The sequence below is a fragment of the Pempheris klunzingeri genome, chromosome 19 (assembly GCF_042242105.1).
Source record: "Pempheris klunzingeri isolate RE-2024b chromosome 19, fPemKlu1.hap1, whole genome shotgun sequence".
In the NCBI taxonomy this organism is placed as follows: domain Eukaryota; kingdom Metazoa; phylum Chordata; class Actinopteri; order Acropomatiformes; family Pempheridae; genus Pempheris; species Pempheris klunzingeri.
The window spans coordinates 1,751,956-1,774,448 of NC_092030.1; the positions used below are offsets into that span (position 1 = coordinate 1,751,956).

General features: G+C 43.5%; 1 protein-coding gene and 1 long non-coding RNA gene across 2 annotated transcripts in view; one reads left to right on the forward strand and one right to left on the reverse strand.

The window, feature by feature from the left end:
* The window catches only part of LOC139219083 (uncharacterized), a 348,076-nt gene extending 341,305 nt beyond the window's left edge, over positions 1-6,771 (forward strand). Inside the window, exons 4-5 of the long non-coding RNA XR_011585693.1 lie at positions 5,543-5,764; positions 6,713-6,771. This is a non-coding gene — a long non-coding RNA (uncharacterized lncRNA). The remainder of the gene's footprint in view (positions 1-5,542; positions 5,765-6,712) is intronic.
* Positions 6,772-13,985: 7,214 nt separating this feature from the next.
* The window catches only part of LOC139219195 (transmembrane protein 132C), a 161,980-nt gene continuing 153,472 nt past the window's right edge, over positions 13,986-22,493 (reverse strand). The window contains exons 9-11 of the mRNA XM_070851001.1: positions 21,083-21,392; positions 15,656-15,847; positions 13,986-15,106 (exon numbers count right to left, since the gene is read on the reverse strand). Coding sequence (XP_070707102.1) covers positions 14,030-15,106; positions 15,656-15,847; positions 21,083-21,392 — 1,579 coding nt within the window. The 3' untranslated portion in view covers positions 13,986-14,029. The remainder of the gene's footprint in view (positions 15,107-15,655; positions 15,848-21,082; positions 21,393-22,493) is intronic.

The window sequence follows — 22,493 nt, forward strand, 5'->3', positions numbered from 1 at the left end:
GAGACGGTTTTAACTTGACAACATTAACAACCGATAACGACCAAAAAGAGACAATAGAACAAACTGTCAATGGCAATGTGAGAAAGTGGTGGCAACTAGTCTGGCCCTAATTCAAGTTCAGTGTTTGGTTGTTTCAGACCCCCCTCCACACACACACACTGTGCTGGCTCACAGAAGGAGCAGGTCATCTTCACTTTGGTCAAGTCTTTCTATGGCAGGTTCATCAACTGAGGGAGCTGACTTAAATGAGGAAGCAGCTGATGTGCCAAAAAGCTGCAAAACATTATCAGGCAGCTTCAAACACGTCAGACACAGGTGGTGCTGTGGTCAGCACTGTTGCCTCACAGCTAGAAGGTTCCAGGTTCAAATCCTGGTCTGAACCTGGAATCTTTCTGGGTAGAATTTTGCACGCTAGCGTGGGTTCTCTCCAGGTACTCCAGCTTCCTCCCACAATCCAAAAGACATGCAAGCTGGGTTAATTGGTGACTCTAAATTGGCCGTAGGTGTGAGTGTTTGTCTGTCTCTGTATGTGTCTCCTCCCTCCAACTCAACAAGCCCTAGAGATGTTGAGGCAATTGTGTGTTTGGTGTCACTAAAGCACCTCATCACAACCCCCAGGTACTTAGAAGCTCAGCTGCCTTTGACTCAAGAAGGTAACCAAGCTACGGTTTGGGACTGATGGATCCATCAACTGGCTCTTTGAGTACATCAGTATTTGCCAGTGGATTCAGCACCCTGCTACTCACAGACTTTATCAGGCTAACCAAGCTGTCAAGAAGTTTCAGAGGATCTACCTGCTCTCCCTCAAAAGCCTTGATGGCCAACTGTACCTCATCCAGCACTGACTTCACAAAAGTCAGACACAAGATGTTTTGAGGATCACTGTACATGGAGTAGGAGGCAGCATGGTGGTGCTGTGGTCAGCACTGTGGCCTCACAGCTAGAAGGTTCCAGGTTCAAATCCTGGTCTGAACCTGGAATCTTTCTGTGTACAGTTTTGCATGCTAGCGTGGGTTCTCTCCAGGTACTCAGGCTTCCTCCCACAATCCAAAAGACATGCAAGCTGGGTTAATTGGTGACTCTAAATTGGCCGTAGGTGTGAGTGTTTGTCTGTCTGTGTCTGTGTCTCCTCCCTCCAACTCAACAAGCCCCAGAAATGTTGAGACAGTCGTGTGTTTGGTGTCACTGAAGCACCTCATCACAACCCCCAGGTACTTAGAAACACCTCCATCTGTGGACTCATGGAGGAGGAGGCTGAAATGCTGCTCACCCACATCTGGACCAACCTTTAGAGAAAGTATGGTGCTAGAACACCATGAATCATTTCTGTGCACTTTGTCCTGAGCATTTTGAAGTGAGGAGCAGCAGTGGAGTCTGAGAAAGCAGCTTCACAGCTTCCCCAGTGTGACCACATGGGCGGCTGTGGGTCAGTGGTAGAGTGGCTCGTCCCTCAGTCAGAAGGTCGGGGGTTCGATCCCCAGCTCCTATGGGTCAACATGACAGTGTGGAACAGTGTTCAGCAGTAGTTAATGCCACGGTGGCTCCAGTCAGTTTTCAGGGTTTGATTCCCACTTTCTCTGTTTCTGAGCGTCCACTTTAGACTGAGACATGATGAGCCAGCTAGCTAGATTAGCTTCTGTCCCAGAGAGGCACACACACAGTGGACGAGGTGAGGAAGTGACTGAGGCTGTGTGGCTCAAATGCAGTGATTTATTTTAGTGTGACAGCGAAGAAACATCCACATTTCCATCCCGCTCTGTGAGCCAGGGGGGACCAGCGCGGCTCTGCGCGTGCGCGATTCCTGAGCAGCGTGCACGCGGAGTGGAGCGGCTCTCCTCTGTCCTCTCTGCGGCTGCGCGGCTCCCTGAGAGCTTTGGGAGGGGGAGGGGCTAACGGCTAACGGCTAACTGGTCCGTGAGGACAGTGACTGTAGAGTGATACTGCTTTCACGGCTCCAAAACACCAGAAAAGTCTCCAAAACACCGGAAAAAGTCTCCAAGAGGATTTGGAAAGTCGACAGATTTAGTGAGAAAGTCGTTGAGTTGGCAACACAGGAAATGAAGTCAGGACACTTCTGCAGCAGCAGATGACGTCAGAACCTGAGCGGATTGTTGGCGGTTTTCTGCAGCTCGTTTTTCTGCTTTAAAAAGATGTTTGGAGGAGGAGAAGAAAACTGGAAAACTACCAGAGGAAAACATCATGAAGACACGGAGTTGGCTTTGGTTAATGAGGTCAGTCTGAGGCTGAATGACCGAACACAAACAGAACAAACACATCGTGGTCAGAAGCTAGCTAGTTAGCTAATGCTAGCTAATGCTAGCTAGTTAGCTAATGCTAGCTAATTAGCTAACGATAGCTAACCATGCAAACGTGAACAGCTTTTAATTTTAATAATAATGATAATAATAATCCTTTATTGATCTCCATGGGGGAAATTCAGGTGCTGCAACAGCCCAATGTACAACATTAAAGTACATGACAGTGACGTCATATATAATTAGCAGCAGGTGTGTGAATAGTGTAAAGGTGAAGGCCTGATGTGTTGCTGTTTGGTACAATAGTTTAATATGGGATGGATTAATATGTGCAAGTACAGTACTACCATCAACCATAACTACTGGTGTAGTAATAATGATAATTTACTATATGACAATATTATTTTTCACTCATTTCATATACCTCTTTGTACTGTACACTGCACTGATCAATAAAGAGTATCTAATGATAATAATGATATTGGCAGTTCCAATAACAACCATATCAAAGACAGTTCAATATGACATAACAATAAAGTTTACAACAATGATGATAATGCTAAAATATAATAGTATGATTGATGGGTAGAATGTTATGTGCATATTCAGTCAGTCCAGTGCAAGAGGGGGGAGATCAGTGAGTGTTGTTTGTTGGAGGGGGGAGATCAGTGAGTGTTGTTTGTTGGAGGGGGGGTCAGTGAGTGTTGTTTGTTGGAGGGGGGAGATCAGTGAGTGTTGTTTGTTGGAGGGGGGGTCAGCTTGATGGCAGACTGAGTTCTCCACTGCTGTCAAACAGTCTGATGGCACAAATGAGCGTCTGAAGCGCTCCGTCTTGGTCCTGGTGGGATGAGCCACACAGTGATTATAGTAGGTGACCTTAATGTTCATGTGGACGATGATAACGATGGTCTCAGCACTGCTTTTGTCTCACTATTGAGACACGCCAGCTGAAGCAATATTGGTGGAAACTTGAAAGGACATGGTGTGCCACCAAATTGGAAGACTCCCGTTTAATCTGGCAAGATAGTCTTAAAACCTATAGAAAGGCCCTCTGTGATGCCAGAGCCGCCTACTACTCCTCATCAATAGAAGAAAGTAAAAGTAACCCTAGAGTTCTGTTCAGCACAATAGCCAGGCTGACAAAGAACTGCCTTCTTCCATCCATGTAATGTTGCTAAAATCAGGCCCATCTTGTCTATGAGTGATGCAGTAAAATGAGTCCATGCATTTGTCACTTGTAGGTTGGATTATTTCTGTTCCTTATTATCAGGCTGCCCCAATAAGTCCTTAAATAAGTCCTTATGGAATTTCCCCCCTTGGGGGATCAATAAAGTTGAATTGAATAAAGACTCTCCAGCTGGTCCAGAACGCTGCTGCTCCTGTTCTGACCAGAACTAAGAGAAGAGACCATCTTTCTCCTGTACTGGCTTCTCTTCACTGGCTTCCAGTAAAATCTAGAACAGAGTTTAAAATCCTTCTCCTCACCTACAAGGTTTTTAATGTTCAGGCTCCATCATATCTTAAAGAGCTCATAGTACCGTACTACCCCACTAGAGCACTGTGCTCCCAGACTGCAGGTCTACTGGTGGTTCCTAAAGTCCTCTAAAGTAGTGATGGAGCCAGAGCTTTCAGCTATCAGGCTCCTCTCCTGTGGAACCTCCTTCCAGTTTGGGTTCAGGGGGGCAGACACCCTCTCTACATTTCAGAGTAGACTAAAAACCTTCCTTTTTGATGAAGTCTGTAGTTTAGTAGTTATGCTGCTATAGACTTAGACTGCCGGGGGACTCCCATGATGCACTGGGCTCCTCTATCCTCCTCTTCCTCTTCATCATAATGTCTGTTACTAACTTGCTATCTTCCCTGGTGCCTTTCTGTCCTTTTCTCATCTCTCAGGTTCCTGTGGATCCTGGTCCTGGTTCTCCTGCTGCTGTGGTTCTGTGGATCCTGGTCCTGGTCCTGCTGCTGTGGTTCCTGTGGATCCTGGTCCTGGTCCTGCTGCTGTGGTTCTGTGGTTCCTGTGGATCCTGGTCCTGGTTCTCTGGTTCCTGTGGATCCTGGATCGTCGTCCACTCGTCATGTTTTTCAATATTAACATGATGCTAATTTATTAGTCACTGTAGTTAGTGTCTGTCTGTCTCTCTGTCTGTCTCTCACCCTCTCTCTGTCTCTCCTCTCTCTCTCTCTCTCTCTCTGTCTCTCTCTCTCCCTCTCTCTGTCTCCTCTCTCTCTCTGTCTCTCCTTCTCTCTCTCTCCCTCCCTCTCTCTCCCCCTCTGTCTCTCTCTCTCTGTCATCCTCCTCCTCAGCTGTTCCTCAGGCCGGAGTTTGGACTTGTTCTTGTTCTTTTAAACCTGTCTCTCTCTCTGTCTCTCCCTCTGTCTCTCTCTCTCTGTCTGTCTGTCTCTCTCTCCCTCTGTCTGTCTGTCTCTCTCTCCCTCCCTCTCTCTGTCTCCCTCTCTCTCTCTCTGTCTCTCTCTCTCTCCCTGACCAGAAACAGTCCACAGTCACAGTTTCATCTCTTCACCTTTCACTCTAACTCTTCAGCTAGTTTGCTCTGCTTACGTGACATTTTAAAAGTCAGCTGCTCTTGTGAAAACTCCTGGTCTTCATCTGTTGTGGGTTCAATATTTCATCTGTTGTGAATCGTTGAAAGCCGTCACCTGTGGGATGGATTCTGTCTCCATCATCAGTAAGTAGAGCAGGTTTGCTTTTGGTAGCAGATGATAAGAGGCACATTAGAACATGCACAATACTAATATACAATACTAATACAATACTCTAATACTTTGATCTGCCTGCTGGTTTCAGGTCTTTAATGTTGCCTCTTATCATCCGCTACCAAAAGTAAATGATGATGGAGACAGAATCCATCCCACAGGAGACAGTTCAACAGTTCACTAACAGATGAAATATTGAACCCACAACCAGAAAAGTCCAAAGGAGTGAGGAAGAGCTGAGGAACACAGTCAGTCACATGACTTCACCTGGAGCTCAGTGAGATCAGGTGCTGAAGGAGAGAGGTCTGAATCCTGGCTGGGACACTGTCCCTCCTTTCCCTCCAGTACGTGTTGGGAAACAAGTACAATTGTTAGTAACTTGAATCAAAACCAAAAACCAAGCAGCAGAACAAAGTGCTGAGCTGTTTTTCACTCTTTCATTATTGATTTGTACTATTTGATTTATTGGAAATGATTGTTGGAGCTTGCTTGTGATTCTATGACCTGAGTAACATCTTTCTCCTTTAAAGTGTCTGGAGGTTCTAATGTAGCTCTGTGTTTTTTTTTCACAGGTTTCTCCAGATGAAGGTGATAAATGCGACCCGAGATCTTCTTCTAGTGCGACAGGGCTGGTGGTGCGGTGGGATAAGTCGCTGCCATACAAGGCACTGAAGAATCAGAGGTGCCAGGTTCGATCCCCGCTGTCGGCAGCAGTGCCTGGAGCGTAGAGAAGGGACTTGCGCGGGCAAGACTGGGGGGGGCGCTCTATCTCCCCGGAGTTTCCAGAGACTCAAGTAAAGGGTTATGTAGCTTTTTTTATTGAAAACCCAAAAAAACACTTAGAAAAAATTTCAGGCGGGGATTTCCCTCATTTTAGACACTGGATTTAAAGAAAAGTTAAAATATGACTAAGTGTTTTTTGCCCCTAAATCCAGTTCAAAATTGCAGAAAAAAAAAATTAACTAAGTGAGAATTATGTATTTTTTGCCTCTAAATGCAAAATTGCTGGAAAAGAAAAATTTCTGTTTTTTTTAAACCTGCTTTTAGGGTTAAACTCACCTTGTTGGAATAAATCACTAAAGAGGGTTCACAAATGATCATTAAACTGAATCAATGACCAGTAAAATACAGGATTCTGCTTTAAAATAAATTGGGTCATCCCTCGGTCTGGGGTTTAATCCCCAGCTCCTGTGTGTGAATGAGGAGGTCATGTAAAGGTGCTACAGACCAGAGGTAGAGCCACAGGTTTGCATTTTCATTAATGCAGTTAAAAAAGCAAAATCACAATATAGAAGACATAGGAAACAAGATTTAGATTCAACTTTTTATTTCAGATATAAGACACAGTGAAGGTGCTGCTTCGCTCACTGGACATCCAGCAGGAACATGGAGGCAGATCCTGTCAGACAGAGGAAGACAATGATTAACATGTCAGAGGAGCTGCTGCTCTACTTTTACCTCAAATCACTTTCTGACAATTATCTACAAACTTTCCATAAAGAGCAGCAGCATAAAAATAAAACCAACAACTTCCAGTTCATGTCTTTATGTAGAAATCAGTGCTAAACTGAGGCTCTCATACAAACACAGTTCTGTTTGGATCCACAGCTGATTCAGCTTCTCCTGCTGCATCCTGGGAAAACACAAAGACAGCACAACTTTTATCTTTTGTTCATACATGATGCTGCTAACAGGCGCCTCCTGAGAGACAAAGGTAACAACAGTCTGCTACATTTCCACAGGACCTTCTGTTTGGATCCACGGCTGGTTCAGCTTCTCCTCCTGGGAAAACACAGAGTGACCAGACAGAAGGTTCAACTTGATCTGATGATTTGGAAATTGTTCTTCATTTTCAATAAAGTTTTATGTGACAACATCCTGTGTTCATCTTTACTGGATACTTTTATTTTAGATTCTCTCTTTACAGACAGGCTCCAAGAGAGAATTATCTACTGCAACAATTCAAATCTCCAATTCCAACATTTAGTGACATTAACATTAGAGAACTGTTTTCTACCTGGAAATCATCCTCATATTAGAAAAGTGGAGCAACAAGTAGTTCAGGAAGAAATCAGAGTTTGTGGATGAAAGTGATTAGTTTGCTCTGTGAGGAGAAAATAAAAGCTCACATTTCATGTCTAAACTCATCCATCTGATGTTCCAGGTCAAGTTGAGCGTTTTTACCACAAGCTGTTGTCCCACAGGTTCTTCAGCCCAGAGGAGCACCACCTGCAACAGGAAAGAGATTTTCACAATAAAACTACAGCTCTTTACTCAAGCAAAAAGGAAATAAGTGACATTATTATAGATGAAGTTCACCTGCAAACAGACTAAATGTGACAATAAAGGTTGATTCCTCACTTCAAAGCTGCTGTTAAACTTCCTGTGGTTCACCTGATCTCTGCCACAATAAACCACTGATTTATTAATACTTCCCTGAGCTTTTGGTCTTTCAGCTAATTTAAGAGTTTGAAGTTTCATTAGAGCAGAAAAACCAGGAAACAAACTTTGTCCCTTAACTGCACCAAGTGGTTAAGTGGACACACCTGAGCTACATCACTGCTGCCTGATCTGCTCCTGAAGAACAATCAGGCTACATGCTAACACTAGCCAGCGTGTTAGCCACTGATCAGTGATTATTGATCCTGCTGTCCAGTCATTAGCAGCAAACTCACTGATGAAACAGGACTTTAATGAACGTTACACTAAGTCTGAGCTTTAACTCTCCTGCTGCTGCAGAGTGTCGGTGTGATCACCGTCTCCTTTCTCCCTCTGAAGCAGCTGCGAGGATCCATGAGGAACTTCTGGAGGTTCTAGAGCAAACAGAGAACATGAGAACCATCAGTGTTTATTACAACAGTAATCTGGTACTTTAGTTCCACAATGAAACCACCAATACATCCAAAAACCACAGAGTAAAACTGTTGTGCCCTTACTAGCATATATATATTAGCATATATCCCCTCAAGCAGCAGTAAACTGTAGCAGCTATGAACACCTTAGCTAGCAGTAGCTAACGCTAGCATTAGCTAATTAGCTAACAACTGACCACTGATTTGTTTGTGATTGTTCGGCCATTCAGCCTCAGACTGACCTCATTAACCAAAGCCAACTCCGAGTCTCCATGATGTTTCCTCCTCTCGCCCTCCAAGACTTTATGAAGCAGAAGCAAAGCCTCCGACTCTTCGCAGCTGAAGGAGAAGAGCCAACTGCTTCGGGAGCGCCGCATCGTGAGGCTTTTATTGTGAAGGGTCCACCGTGCGGCCAATCAGATGCGAGATCAGAGTAGGATCATACCATTATGTGAAAGTAGGAAGGGAGACGCTCTGAAGACAGCTAGTAGTGGTACAGTCCAGGTGGGGAGCCGGTTTAAACTCAAGCGGGTCTGGAAAGTGTGAACACTTGACTTTTAGTTCAAGAAGTGAGTGAAGACCGTAAAAGAAGCAGCATCTGGCCTTTGTTGATTAACTTGATTTGTTTTCTGTGGTTCTGTGTTCAGTTGATCATTCAAAGGTTTGATTAAAATATCAAACAATAGGAACTGTGTGTTTTTTTGTAACTAAACTGTTCTCATTGCTCCAGGAATCATTCCAGCCGTGTCATGAACACTGATTTATTGTATGCTGATGGATATAAGAATAAATGCACAATGTAAACATACAAGAATGATGACAACTGAGATATTTTGTGGTGTTATTTGACCTCTGCTCTGCAGAAACCTCACAGAGAGCTTTGCTTCTTACATATCACTGCCAATGACCACATATATTAACACAACGTTCATAGTCTGCACATTATCACCATTGATGTATGTAAATAGAGATGTGATGTATGTGATGGAAAGAATAATTCAATAGTATGTATAGTATGTTGCTGCTTATATAAAGTAGAGCAGTCTAGAAGCTCATTCACAAAAGGAAAAGTAAGGGGAGGCAATGCAGAAGAGTTTTACAGTAGTTTTTTTGTGGACTTTCAGCCTGAGAACCAGATGAACCAGAGAGCTCATGTTTTATTTGCTCTGGCAGATGTTGTCTGGTCTCCATCCCGTTCAGACAGACTTCCAGCTGATCTGTCACGGCTCTGGCCAATCACAACTGTTTATCTAATATGAGGCAGGTTTGATACGATATGACCTGCTGTTTAAGCATTTCTGTAAACAGTGAAAATGGCTGCCGCTGATGTGGAACATTCTGCCGTATCCCCCATCACATCAGTATCAAACAAACCGGATTTCCTCTAAAAGAAGAACAAACAACAACACTTAAAGCTTTTGCTGGTGATGATAAACATTTGTTTGCTGTAATTCTAAACAGGATTTGGTAAAAGTTCAGCACTACGTCACGTTTCGTTGTCCACTGGCATTTTGGTCTGCGCTTGTTGATAACAATCAAAAATGAACCGAGTGATTCCAAATGAATTCACATTTATGAATTGGTCCAGTGAGATCAGGCTAGTGGACTTTAGGAGCAACAGACAAATCAAATGAAACACAGAAGTAGTCTGATATAGCATCTGAAATAACATAGATATACAATATATACATATATATACAAATAACATTTGAAATATTGACACCCGCTGTGCATGTCCATGTCCTCCTTATGGGTTATGGCCCATCGACTGTACATGTTTCTCCCAAAAGAAAGGTACTCAAAGGATATATATTCACCATGTGATAACTGTTTGCACAAGAAAACATCATTCAATAAAGCTGTAACCTCCTTTTCCATTACCTTTGACCACATCTGCAAAGTTAGAATTAAGAGACACTGACTCAGTCTAAGCAGGGCTCTTTTAAAAACATCACATCGAGTTTAAAAGGAGGAATAAGATTGTTAATTAAAAAGTGTTTGCCAGGGACCAAACATCATGCAGGGTCAACTTCAGGTTTCTTCAGAGGACAGATTGTGGCTGACTAAATTTGCAGTGGGAGCCGTTTGCATCTTGTTCACTCTACTACTGATAAAGACCAGAAAAGGGATAAGACGTGCAGTTGCTGAGAATCCTCACATCCAGATCTTTACGTCTGATTTCACCTTATTAGAGAGATTAAAGGGGAAGTGAGAGGAGACTGATGAGGCAAACTTTCGGTGAACTCGCTGGCCTCCTGAGTCTCAGCAACACAGGCAGGAGGAAGCAGTTTTCTCTCTCTGTCATCTTCATCATCAACGAGGTGTTGTCACAGAGCGTGCTTGATTAGGGTGGAGGCAGGCGGCGTGGCTGAGCTCAGGGCTGTGAGTTGTCCAACTCTTTAATTTTGTCAGTGAATCTCAAAAAGGGTGGGGGAGAGGTGAGAGTGAAGGGAGGAGGGATAGGAAAAGAGCCACGAGCTGGTTGTCAACACATTGAGGCTGTGTGTGTGTGTGTGTGTGTGTGTGTGTGTGTGTGTGGGTGGGTGCATCGTCTTAGGCCTGACCGATCAGTGTTGCAGGTTGAACCAAGGATGGTCAATCAATACTCCAGATCTGCTTGGGTGGAGGCCATCTGGCCCGAGAAGATTCCTCCACCCCCAGAACAGATTATAGTTATCAATGTAGTTGATCCCTTTCAGACTGCAGGTTTTGCTGAGTGATAAAAGCCCGACAGCAGCTGATCCCTCTGATGACTGTTGGCCGCGGTCCATTAATAAACATCTCGAGGCCATTGAACAGCATGCTGAGATCCTGCTTTAACACTTCTAATTGCTCTCTGCAAACATTATTGGCCTCCAAATGTAGAACAGAATGAGTCTGGGTATTTTTTTTGTCACCTTAAAGTTACAGAGCATGTTACTAGGGAGCACTTTTTAATTGTCTCATCACTTATATGTCTGATAGCTGCATCGTCTGCAACTAAACATGTCTCTTCAGATGTTTCTCACAATTCTCCTTTGTCTATTCTTCAGCATCCGTTTCTATTTCTGTCTCTATTTCAGCAGTTCAAACCTGTGTGTCAGTTTTAATGTCAGGGGTGACTGTGGTCAGTGTTTGTCCGCCTTTGGCTGTCCATGATCCAAGTTCGCTGATTGAAGTTGAACGTTGCCCTCTGTGGGAGTTCTGATGAACTAACTCACTGCTGGGAGACGTTGAGCGATTGTCATGGAGTTTATAAGTTGTCTTCAGTGCAGATATTCTTGTTTTGAGCAAGACAATCATCCGTCATAAGTTCTGGCAGTCTGTGCACTAAATCAGTGCTGATAAAGAGACGTGGTGCTGTCAGTAGTACAGTAAGTTGCTATTTGAAACTCTTAGTCACAGACAGACGTCAACTTCAAACCGTCTTCAGTTCAGACGTTAAGTGTCCTCCCGATGAATGTTCAAGAAAAAAATGATTCAGTCACGACAGGGAACCACCACAGTACTCCTGCTTTTAAAGAAAATGTTTACAAGGTTGAGACTCTCCTGCTAATCCAGGGACATCTCCAGTGCACAGGTCCTTGGGTTTGCTTTAAGTAGGGTGCAAATTATGTCTGACTAGATTCATAGGTAGGATAAATACACAAGATAAATTGCATAGGAAATGCCACGTTAACATGTAATAAGACTCAGCTAAGTAATCTCTAATTAGGTTGCCCTTTTAGAAAGGGGAGCAGGTCTGTGATCCTGTGGAAAAAGACTAATTGTCTGAGAGGGTTAGAAGCATTTTAGGGCTCTGGTGCACTTGGCCCAGAACCTTTTCTAACAGCTGATTATGATACACAAATGATACTCACAGGTGTTATTACATGCTGCTCTTATCACGCAGATGATGAGAATGTTTAGTACACTTAACTTTATTCCTTTATAATAGTTTTAAATTTGGCATCTTATACTTGTGTAACCAGCTCGCTGCCTCCTCTCCTCCACAGATGGTTTTCATGTAGTATTTTGGATGACAGCATACAGAGATTTGTCACCTGACCCCCTTTAAGAAGCTTTTCTCTACTTACTTGGATGTAGTTCACTGCTATTGACAGCATGAGATACAAGAAGTCAGTTAATTATCCAGTACTCTTCATTATTTTAGAACATTATTGTTGACAAATACTGTTAAAAGATGCCTTTCACCTGAACATTTTGTCTTTTCCAGATAAACACCTACCTGCATGAGGCAAAGAACACACGGCACATGAATGTCTGAATGTGTTGGTGGTTCAGAGCGGAGGGACGATGGGCGCGAGATAACTTATCTCTCTTGCTTCAGCTGGCAGCTGCAGCCACTGTCAACAACAGGCACTTCATTTTGATATTTGATGAAGCCAGTGTGTGTGTGTGTGCTCGCATAAACCAGTCAGATGAGCAAAACTAGACACAGGCCGGGAGAAGAATTAAACAGCCACACCAATGAATCACACAGCAGCATGATGGAGAAGAGTCACCTTCAGTTTTAATTAGTCCAGCAGCCAGCTTTAAAACAGATATAGAAAAGGATGGACTTGACTTATATTAGCATATGACAAAAGGAGCGACTTCAGACTGGGCTTTCTTTTCAGTTTGTGATCATTTGTTCCGTCACTGCCGTGGAGCTTTTACCGTCATATACAGCAGCATGAGAAACTGTTTGTGTTTATTATGTTGTTATGTAATTCAGGCTGTAAAACTGGACGGATTTTTATGGAACATTATAAATGAGAGGATTGATCCATACATTATTTATGTGATTGTCTTGATGGTTTTTTTTTTGCTGAATGTAACTCATTTTGTTTCTAATTGTAATGTCAGGCTGTATCAGGATTTAAAGTAGTTTAAAAAGGCTACTTGATGTGAAGTGCGCAGCTGAATCAATAAATAATGACATTAATGCAGGAAGGGAAAAATGTCTGGGCCAAGAAAGTGTTTTAAACCAATATCAGGATACTCAAACCAACCCAAAACTCAGCTTTGTGACGACCGAATGCAATAATATTAAACTTGACATGTCTCCAGAGGTATTGGTATTAATTATCTACACACTTTCATTTCACGTACCAGATCAGACACACATGCCTCCTCTTTAATAACATCATGCATGGATCTGGTTTCTGGAGACGAAACGAAAAAACAAAACCTAAACTACAAACCAAAACCAAAACCAAACCAAACAGCACTTTACAAAATGTTGCTAATAGGGCTGACCCGAACGCTTCGAAGCTCCCACTGTTGCCATGGTAATCACGTCCACATCAGTATTCAGATGTTGCCACACACAAAGGAAAGGCTAACCTCCCTTTGCTGCGTGCGGTGTGAAGGGACACAGCGGCGGGGGACGTTCGTCTATAGCGCCGTCCCAGCTCATGGCGGGGGAACGAAGCTGTTGCTGAAACGTAGAGCTCACCCCCCCCACTGGAGAGGGAGCAGCCTCAGGGCACGTCTCTGCTTTACCGACCTCTCTCACTGTTGGTCTGTTAGTTGGCACTTCCATGTTTACTGACGAGGTCACGGATGTTGTTTCACCCATTGACCTCCTCCACAGCCCCAACACAACCCACCACCCACTGAAGCTTCAGATAATCATCATGGCGAATCGCTGCTGAAGCTTTGAAGCCCCTTAAATGGTATTCGGGTCAGCCCTTGTTACTATACATATAATACCTCCAAATCAAACTCTGCATTTATATACAATACAAAATTACTTTTAACTCTTCTCTCCTAGAATCTATAATTGCAGACGTGTGGTACAGAGCTTACTGCAACTCTTTAAGAAAGCAACGAAGCACGAAAAGTACAACAAATACAACATTAAAACATGATGATCAAAAAAAACCCCAACATAAAACAAAGTACATGGTGCATAGAAAAGGAAACTGAACCTCAATTAAAGACAAACAACATACATTTAAGTTAAGCAACAATATCAAGTCCCCATGTCCCCCTTCATGACTATGCGGTGGTGGCGTGGCACATCATGCCTCACTGTAGTCCTTTGCTTCACCCTTTCTGAGTACTGTCATGGAAACAACAGAGGCTGAACGCACTATCCTGTTGTTATGGTGAGGTACAGTTTAACAGTCTGTTTTCTGCACCCCGTGGTCTGTTCCTCCTTCCTTTCTTCCCACTAACCCTCCTTATTCTGAAGGCATTCAGGTGAGTTTCTCTTAAGTTCATTGAAAACACCCCGTACTCCTATGCAGTGTTCTTGATTGCATTCTCATTAAGCTTTTCCATGTAGTTCCTAAGATCCTTCGAGTCCCCAAGCTCGATGTCCGGACATACCCATTTTATCTCACTGGTTTGCACTAGTGCTAACGGGCTGAGCACAGGACATCCATTACTGGACTTGACGTTGGAAAAGGTGGTGAACTTCACCCTCTTTCTCTTGGTTGTGGGCGAGTTAAGCGACTCATTCCTGTGATCCCTCCCACTGCAGCCTCCCACACCAGTGTGACCACGCTGGATGCCTCCGTTTAACAGCTGACTACCTTCCTCGAGGGTTCCGCCCAGCTCATCCTGCTGCTGTTGCTGCAGACATAGCCCCTCCTCTTGGCCCAGCCAAACCCAGTCGTGGGCATGGGGCATTGCCTCTGGGGCTTCCAGGGACATCTGCTTGGTGCGGTACTTATATGCATAAGAGATGCAGTTAATGAGAAAAACTAGGATGGCCAGGCAGAAGACTCCCAGCAGGGCATACATACCAATCTCCAGATCCGTCAGGCCTCGTCGGGGTGGTAACAAGTCCTCATCGGTGCTGCGGCTACGAGGCAGCTCTCCCTGGTCTGGATATTCAGAAAATTCATTTGGGACCCTCGCCTCGCTGTCCATTGATAGACGGCCCCCATTAGGTCTCGCTGGGACATGGCCCCTGATAGTAGTGGCTCCGCGGTTTATTAGGCCCGTTTCCATGTCAGAGATGGATCCACCGTAATATGGAGGGTCAGGACGTGTTCGTCGGTCTCCTGGTTGTCTGTACTGGTCCTCTGGCTGACCAAACCGTACCTGTATGTTTGCCATTCCAGTGGCTAAGACGGTGTGACGCTTTCCTTTCTGGCACATCTCTGAGGGGCTCATTTCAACACGGACGAGCAAACCCTGGCCTTCGCCCTTGGCAACAATGACGGGCCACTTCCATGCCGCGCTGCGCCGCACCACCACCACCTGTTCATTCAGAGAGGTGGCTGCCAGGGTAAAATGGGCAGGGTTGTAGTTGTCCAGCGGAGTCATGGATCCATCACTGAACTGGAGCCAAGCACTGATGAGGGACTCCTGAGGAAAAACAGACACAGAAGAAGGTATCTGTTTAACAGCAGTAACCAAAATAACCCCGAAAATAAGTCCACAGACCGAAATCTGCACATTTCCGACTAATGCATGAGAAATTAAAACAGAGAGACATGGTGGAGGCAAAAGTGAGCTTTAATTGCAGTAGAAAGGCTCATGAAAAAAATGGATAGAGTGGATATGAAACTGTTCTCCTACAAGCCAAATATTCTTTTTTCTCCAAGGGAAGAGACCGTAGTCTTTTTCCCATTTGAAATTATAATTGCAGGAATAACAGAGTTCTTCAGCGGTTGAATATGCAAATTGCAGAGATGGCTTCACTATATCAAGAGTGAATTCATTATACAAGAAAAATTACGATGCATATCATAGACTCCAAAATAACTCTTATCCAGCCTTGAACTTGCAAGCCAAATACAATGCACAGTGCAGCGCTAATACAGTAAAGATTAGACTTCCCTCCTCATGTGGCAGGTTATGGGATGATTAATAATACAAACTGCTGCGAGGTATTTGGATGTGTTGGATTTGTACCTGTTTAAGTGTTTCCATGACCTCCTGTGTGGCTGCAGTGGCGACGATGGCCCTGTTGCTTCCGGGGCTGAGCTGCAGGGACAGAGAGAGTCCAGATACCATCTGCACCCCCAGCTCTGTCACACTCACTTTATCATCAAGCACCCTGATGCTCTTCTCAGCCAGGACCGCTGACGTAAGAGGGGACAGCACCTGCAACACACACAAACGCTTGCTACTGGTGGTCCATTAAGATCCAAGATGACATCATTACTGTGAATGAAGAGAGGCAGCCAATTTGCCAGTGGCCACTGTTGTTGACAATGATGTCACTGAAAATGATAAAATGTCCAATCCCAGAGCCGAGCAAGCTGAAGCCGGCGCTTTGAATAGAGTTCTGTTCAAGAAATCCCTCTTTTGAATTTAGTCATACTGTCTGGGCTCCCGCGGTGTGCAAAACAAAAATAAACTGCTTTCAAAACAGATATTGGCGCACACACACATTTACCTGCTGCTTCAATGGAACGCTACCTTGTGCTTCAGTGATACAAAACTCTTCTATAAAAATCAGAAATACATTTTCTTCAAGTGCATCAGCCTGTACCTGTGCTCAAAAAAATCCTCCAAGGTGGACAATGAAACTAACTGTTGTCCAGGGTTTGGGTTAAAACAACAACATTAATAACCTTAATAACTTGGTCAAGGTCAGGGAACAATCGTAAACTCCACTATAAAGTTATTTGACCGAGACTCATAATTACTAATTACTTGCTTTGTTGCTTGAATGTGAACCTATGTTGTTTTTTTGGGGCATTTTCTGGGACGACAGACGTCATTGTCTTCAGTCTCCCTGTGCTTGTTTATGTACTTGGTCAATGCAAATGTACAGCATGTAAATGAAACTGAGAAGTGCCCTTCTTCTGTATTCTACACTCTTTTACATAGTAATGGAGTTGACATGCACAAGAACTCAGAAACACTGTGATTATAGAAAAATGAACCTAAACTCACATTTGAACATATAATCTCCACCCCACCAGCACATTCTCCACCTCCCTGTGTTGTCGGAGGTGTAAGCATGTAAATTGTTGTGATATTGTTATGAGATGAGAATCCCTCCCATCCGCTCCAATTAGGGCTCCAGTCTCTTCTGCAGCCGCCCCCACTTGGCCGCATTTTCCAGCCATAATGAACTGTCAGCACCGATCACTGCCTCATTTGTACAGATGCTTTCCCTGTTTTCTTCCCTTTCTGCTTTACCTCCTTTTTATTGTCCCCCTTTGCTTCCCACACGTTTAAACTGATGTCCTTGAATGTGTTGAATGAACACATCTGAGAGAGAACCAAATTTCACCTTTTTTGAGACTGCGAAGATGTTAGCTGAGGGCAGAGGTTGACCGGTGGTGATTATGAGTGTGAGATATTTCACTGTGTACTCTGAGTGCCTCCAGGTCTCACGTTTACTGGCTTTTTTTTTTGGGACAGATACACAAAATCTAAAAACATGGCTGCTTTATTTCCACCTTTGGATGCTTCAAGTCATATAATTATAGGCGAGTGTGTGTTTGCTTTATATTGACAAAACTCAAACCCAAACTACATGCATTGCTAACGAGGAACTTTAAGCTACTTCTTAGCAAAAGAAGCTGTTCAGTGTCCAACCATGAAGATAATGCACTAAACCCTCTCCAGAACTCTCCACATGATGTCAAATAGCTCAACCATCTTCTCGACCTGCCCCCGACTACATACTAATGCATTTCCACACTCTCTTCTGCAATCCTCTCAGAGATGTCAAGGCTCCCTTCTCTGATGCTCTGGAAGTGGCCAGATCCTTTCTCTTCCTATTTGTAAGGTGTCGTGTCTCTTGTCCACCCCATTAGACAAACTACAGGTCCTGCCTTTGGCCTACATCCAGAGTCGTGAGATTCCCCCCCACCAGACGTATCAACTCCCTTCCTCACACCAGCTCCAGAGTTTGCAGGCTGCTTCAATCCACCCCAGAGAGCAATTAAAGGCACCTTCCAGGCTCCTCTCTTTCTATTCAAAGCTGTCAGAGTCTTGTCTTGTATGATTTCTGTCCAAATCTCAGAAGGCTTTCACTACTTGACCACACAAAATCCCATTTACACCTGGATATAGTCTAGTACAACTAATAATATGACCTCGCAATCCAGACCATGTGTCCGACTCATCGTAATGACATTTTTGCAGAGGTTAATGGCAAAATGTATTTTACATGCAAGTAGTATATCATTAATATGTCAGAAAGACAGCGCTTAAAAAGATTTATTCATCTCTCCTGGTACACAATTGAACTTGCAGCCCAGTATATTAATGACCAAATTGCCAATTCTATGGCCACTATGGAATCTCCTAATAACCTTAGTGGCTGTCATTTAATTGTCCTTCATTGTAATTCTGACCAGTTTGATCATAATAAAACTCCTAATATGCTATGTATTCAAAGCCCTACCAAATTGGGCCATATACTGTATTAACGCTACATTTCTGGAATGATTGAGGCAGGGCTCCTTTCATTTTTTTTTTATGATGGAGTTGTCAAGTTCACATAATCTTTTTCCGTATGGCCATATGTGCATATTTTGTGTCTTTGTGTTTGATTTTCTGACTGTGCAGCTCTCAAAGGAAGTGCTGTTTGGCAACCCAGTGTCACCTCGGCTTTTTGGAGCCCTCAATCAGCACGTGAACACAGAATATGTCGGCAGCAAATTGTTGAAATCAGTCTGCACCTTCAGCTCGATGCCACGAAACCGTAAGGTAACACTGAAAAAGGTTTCTTCACAGCAGTTTATTTAAAATGGACCTAAATGACTAGACATCATTGGATGCTGGAGGTAAGAGGACACTCTCCATTCCATCAATCATCCTAGATCCATTTTTTGAAGAACAATTTAATATAATCTTTGTTCTTTCCACTATTCTTAGACACTGTTTCAATAAAAAGAGATTGTGAATATTGTAAAATACAGAACAAATATTTGCTCTTTTTACTTGTCAGTCATGTTTTTTTTCTGGATCGTGGAACATCCCAGTGCATATCACTGTTACTTATTTCTTTTATTAATGCTAAATAATATTGTGACAGGGAGCCAATCAAAGGGGTGCATGTAGCTCTTCTTCACCATAACTGTGACTGAAATACTAGGGAAATAATAACAAGGTCACAGGAAATGATGATGAATTGAAATGGGTTGCGTTGTTTTAGGAAAATTAGGAATACGTAACCTTAGGGGTTCATTGAGCTGCTTTCATGCTTTGCTTCGTGTGTCTATTTCACTAAGTGTTTACATGATTTCTCCGGATTAAGCCCAAAAGCTTTGTCCTACATGAAGAGCATGTTTTCATTCAGAATGATTCAACCTTTCCACACACACACCACCTGAGCAGCATACCAACGACCAGAGCTGACACTCAGAGAACAAATTGATCATTAAATAGTGAAAACATGGCATCAAATCATGTCTGCATTTAGCGACACAATTAACCTTTATGCTCAGTTACATCATTTGCATTTCAAGGCAAAGATCTGCTCCCTTATTATTATAATAATAATAATAATAATAATAATAATAATACATTACAGATACCAGTAATTACGGTTAACTTCATCAAGCTCCACGAGGACCAAAAGCATATCTGAAATTTCCCCTTCTCTGCCATAGAGACGTACTTTAGCATGTATCTTAAAGGTTAAAGTCCCCAGACCCTGTGTGGGTACTGCAGTGATTACACTTCAATGAACTGTTGGAAAACACTTGTGCCTGAAATCAGACCTAAAATTGATCTGAATGAAACAAATGTCAGTCTCCTTAACACAAGTGTCGATACTCTGAAGTCCACTCGATAATGGTTAAAAGAAAGGAAGTGACTGAGTGCAGGAATTAATTTCATAGTTAAACGAGGAAAAAGAGAAAAGATTCTCCACTTCTATGTACTGAAGTTCTTCCATCCACGAAGCAAATTCTCCAAGACAAACCACCTGAAGGTGATCTCACTGATCTGTCCAGTCACTTTTCCCTCCATTTAAACCATCTCCTGGCCAACAGTGAAACCGCACTGTGTCTCTCACACATAATCGCTCCTGCAGAGCACACAGCTCTTCATTTGATAAATAAAGAGAATGAGATTATGATTCCAGTCCACTGCCTCAACAATGTGTTGTTCCGTGTTGTGTTATCTTGTAAATGCCAGATTGATGTTGATTTACAGAGCGAGTGGGCGCACGTGCCCTGCTGAGCAAGGACCTGGTTATAATAATAGATAAATAGGTTTCTGATAGGATTCAGAGTGTGAGAGAGAGAGAGAGAGAGAGACTACAGAGGTGAGCCATGATAGGTTTAAGTTTTTGTGCCATGCCTCAATCAGTGCCTTCATTTCTGTGACTACTCACCTCTCCACTGCCAAACCTGCTCTGTCTCGTCTCAACACACAAGCTACTTATTTAAAGCTACATTCATTTGTTTTTTCTGGCCCTTGGAGGCAGAAGAACTCAAAAAGAACCTTAAAACTTACCATATTATCAGCTTATTGAGTTGAATTGCTTATTTTATGCAACCAGCAGACACAGAGCACCATTAGCATTCATTCAGAGTCATGTTTCTGTCTACCTCATGAATGTACGTCTACCATTTCCTCTCCACTGAGACACGTTTCAGTCTCCAACAAACCCTCGGAAAAACATCCGGTTTGTAGCTGCTATATGCTCCACTATGTTCACCTGCTAATCATTAACTTTGCCTGCCTGCTGTTTGGCGCCGGGCAGGTGGTGTTCAGGGGGGTTATCGGAGCGTTTGTGTTGTAAACAGATGCTGGTTACTGCAGGAAAAAATAATTGGTGAGAGTAGAATGTGTGAGCTGTCCAACCAAAACAATGAACTAAAAGAAGCTAAAAAAAACTTGCAGAGCTTCGGGGTTGGGCGATAATTTCCCTGCAGTGTCGTCGGTATGAATGATCACTTTCACATGACGTATTTACATCCAGTGCTGCTACAGAACATGTCTCTCTGTGTTGAGCTCTGTGTTTCACTGTGCTGTTAACAGGAACAAAAAGAGATTATATAGATTCTCCTCTCTGATCATTTTCTCTCCGCTTTTCCTGAAGCATTTACCCAGTTTCAGACCCCTGCCTTGCCGTCCAAAATCAGATTTCAACAATTCAAACACGCCTGGTGTTATGCTCGCTGATGGTTGTTTTCTTGCTTGGGGGAAAATAACCCAGCCAATCAGTGATACATGGGCTGAATAAAGACAAGGACACATCATCAGTCTGTGTCAGAAACAGGAAAATGGTGGATGAGAAGTATTAAGTTTTAAATGAGGATATATCATTGATTGACATGAGAAACACTCGTGGGTGAAAATGATGCTGATGTGACCGACGTACTCATCAGGTAACCAGAACACACAGACAGAATATACACGCACCTGTAGTTTGGTGGTTCCAGGGTTTAGTCCTATAAGCACTTGGCCCTCCAGCAGTTGTGCAACCTTCGTGTCTGCCACCCTCAGAGAGTCCTTCACCAGCTGCGTCACCTCCACCTGCCAGTCACTGCCGAGCAGGAAGCTCTGCTGGCCCTGCCCGTCCTCCTCCGTGGCTCCTCTAACTTTTCTAGTATCTGCCACAAAGTGTGTGAGGACACGCAGGGTGGTGCTCTGGTACTGGGCCGCACAGCTGCTCTCCCTCCTCTCCTCAGCGGTGCCCTCTGCATCCTTGTCATCGGTGACTCTCTCATACCTACAGGGACGGGCGCAGACGGTCGGGTGAGATTGGGAATAAAGCGTGGATCACTTACTTGCAGTGAGCAGTACAGAGGGAGAGGGCAGAAGCATACTTCATGTTGTTGATGAGGTAGAAAGTAGTGAAAGCTCTCTGTGACTAGAGAGGTCCTCGGGAGAAGAAGATCCTTTGAAGGTTATCACCAGTAGAATTCAACTTTTTCGTATCACAATCCAATGTAATTCTTTTTTTTTTCCTTATCACCATTCATGCCCATGAAGACTAACCCTCTGATGTATTTACTGCAGTCAAAGTCTGTTGTGCTGCAGGTTTTCCCGACCTCCCAAAAGTCATAGGCTCCCAGTGTTTTCAAAAATCCATTAAAATCAGCTTGCAGAGACAAACTGCTGCCTTGCTTGCGTTCTCATTTTCTTTAAAAGGGCAACTGATATTTTCCTGTATGTCTGCCATTTATTCAGCCCAGGGCAAACACTTTGCAGATATAGCCCTTTCAGAAGATACGTTCTGTAACAAATGAATGTTTGCAAACCCAGCCGATTTGTGACACGCTTGTTCTGTTCTTTTCCTCCTATTTAAGTCAAGCTTATATGGCCTTTTATCACATTAACAGATCCACTCTATAGTAGAGAAGGTAGGACAGGACGGAGGAATACAAGCTGCAAAGCATGGTGGCGAATCTGTGCAGCTGTGGACACACCATGACACAAATAGATGGTACAGTCTATTAAAAATGATAGTCGCAAAGCTATTATTAGGCAATATAAGCAGTTTCTGATTTCATGATCTTTTAATTCACTGTACCTCCCAAAAGCTGGAGGTCCCAAGATCTTTGCAAAAACCCGTTAGAACTGCTTGCAGACACACATTCCTCCCTTGGATGCCACAATACGTCACATTAAACAACAACATATTGTATTTTGTGGCTGTGCTGCAGGAGCTGCAGTGACAGGTGAGATGTGACGGCGGGACCCAGAGAAACATTGCTATGGCTATTAGGTGTGTATACATCACTCTTATCCATCAGCTCTTTGTCTTCCATCACTCTTTAACAATGAGTATAGGTCTGTTTTGTTGTCCTGTGCATCGTCGTTGCCATCT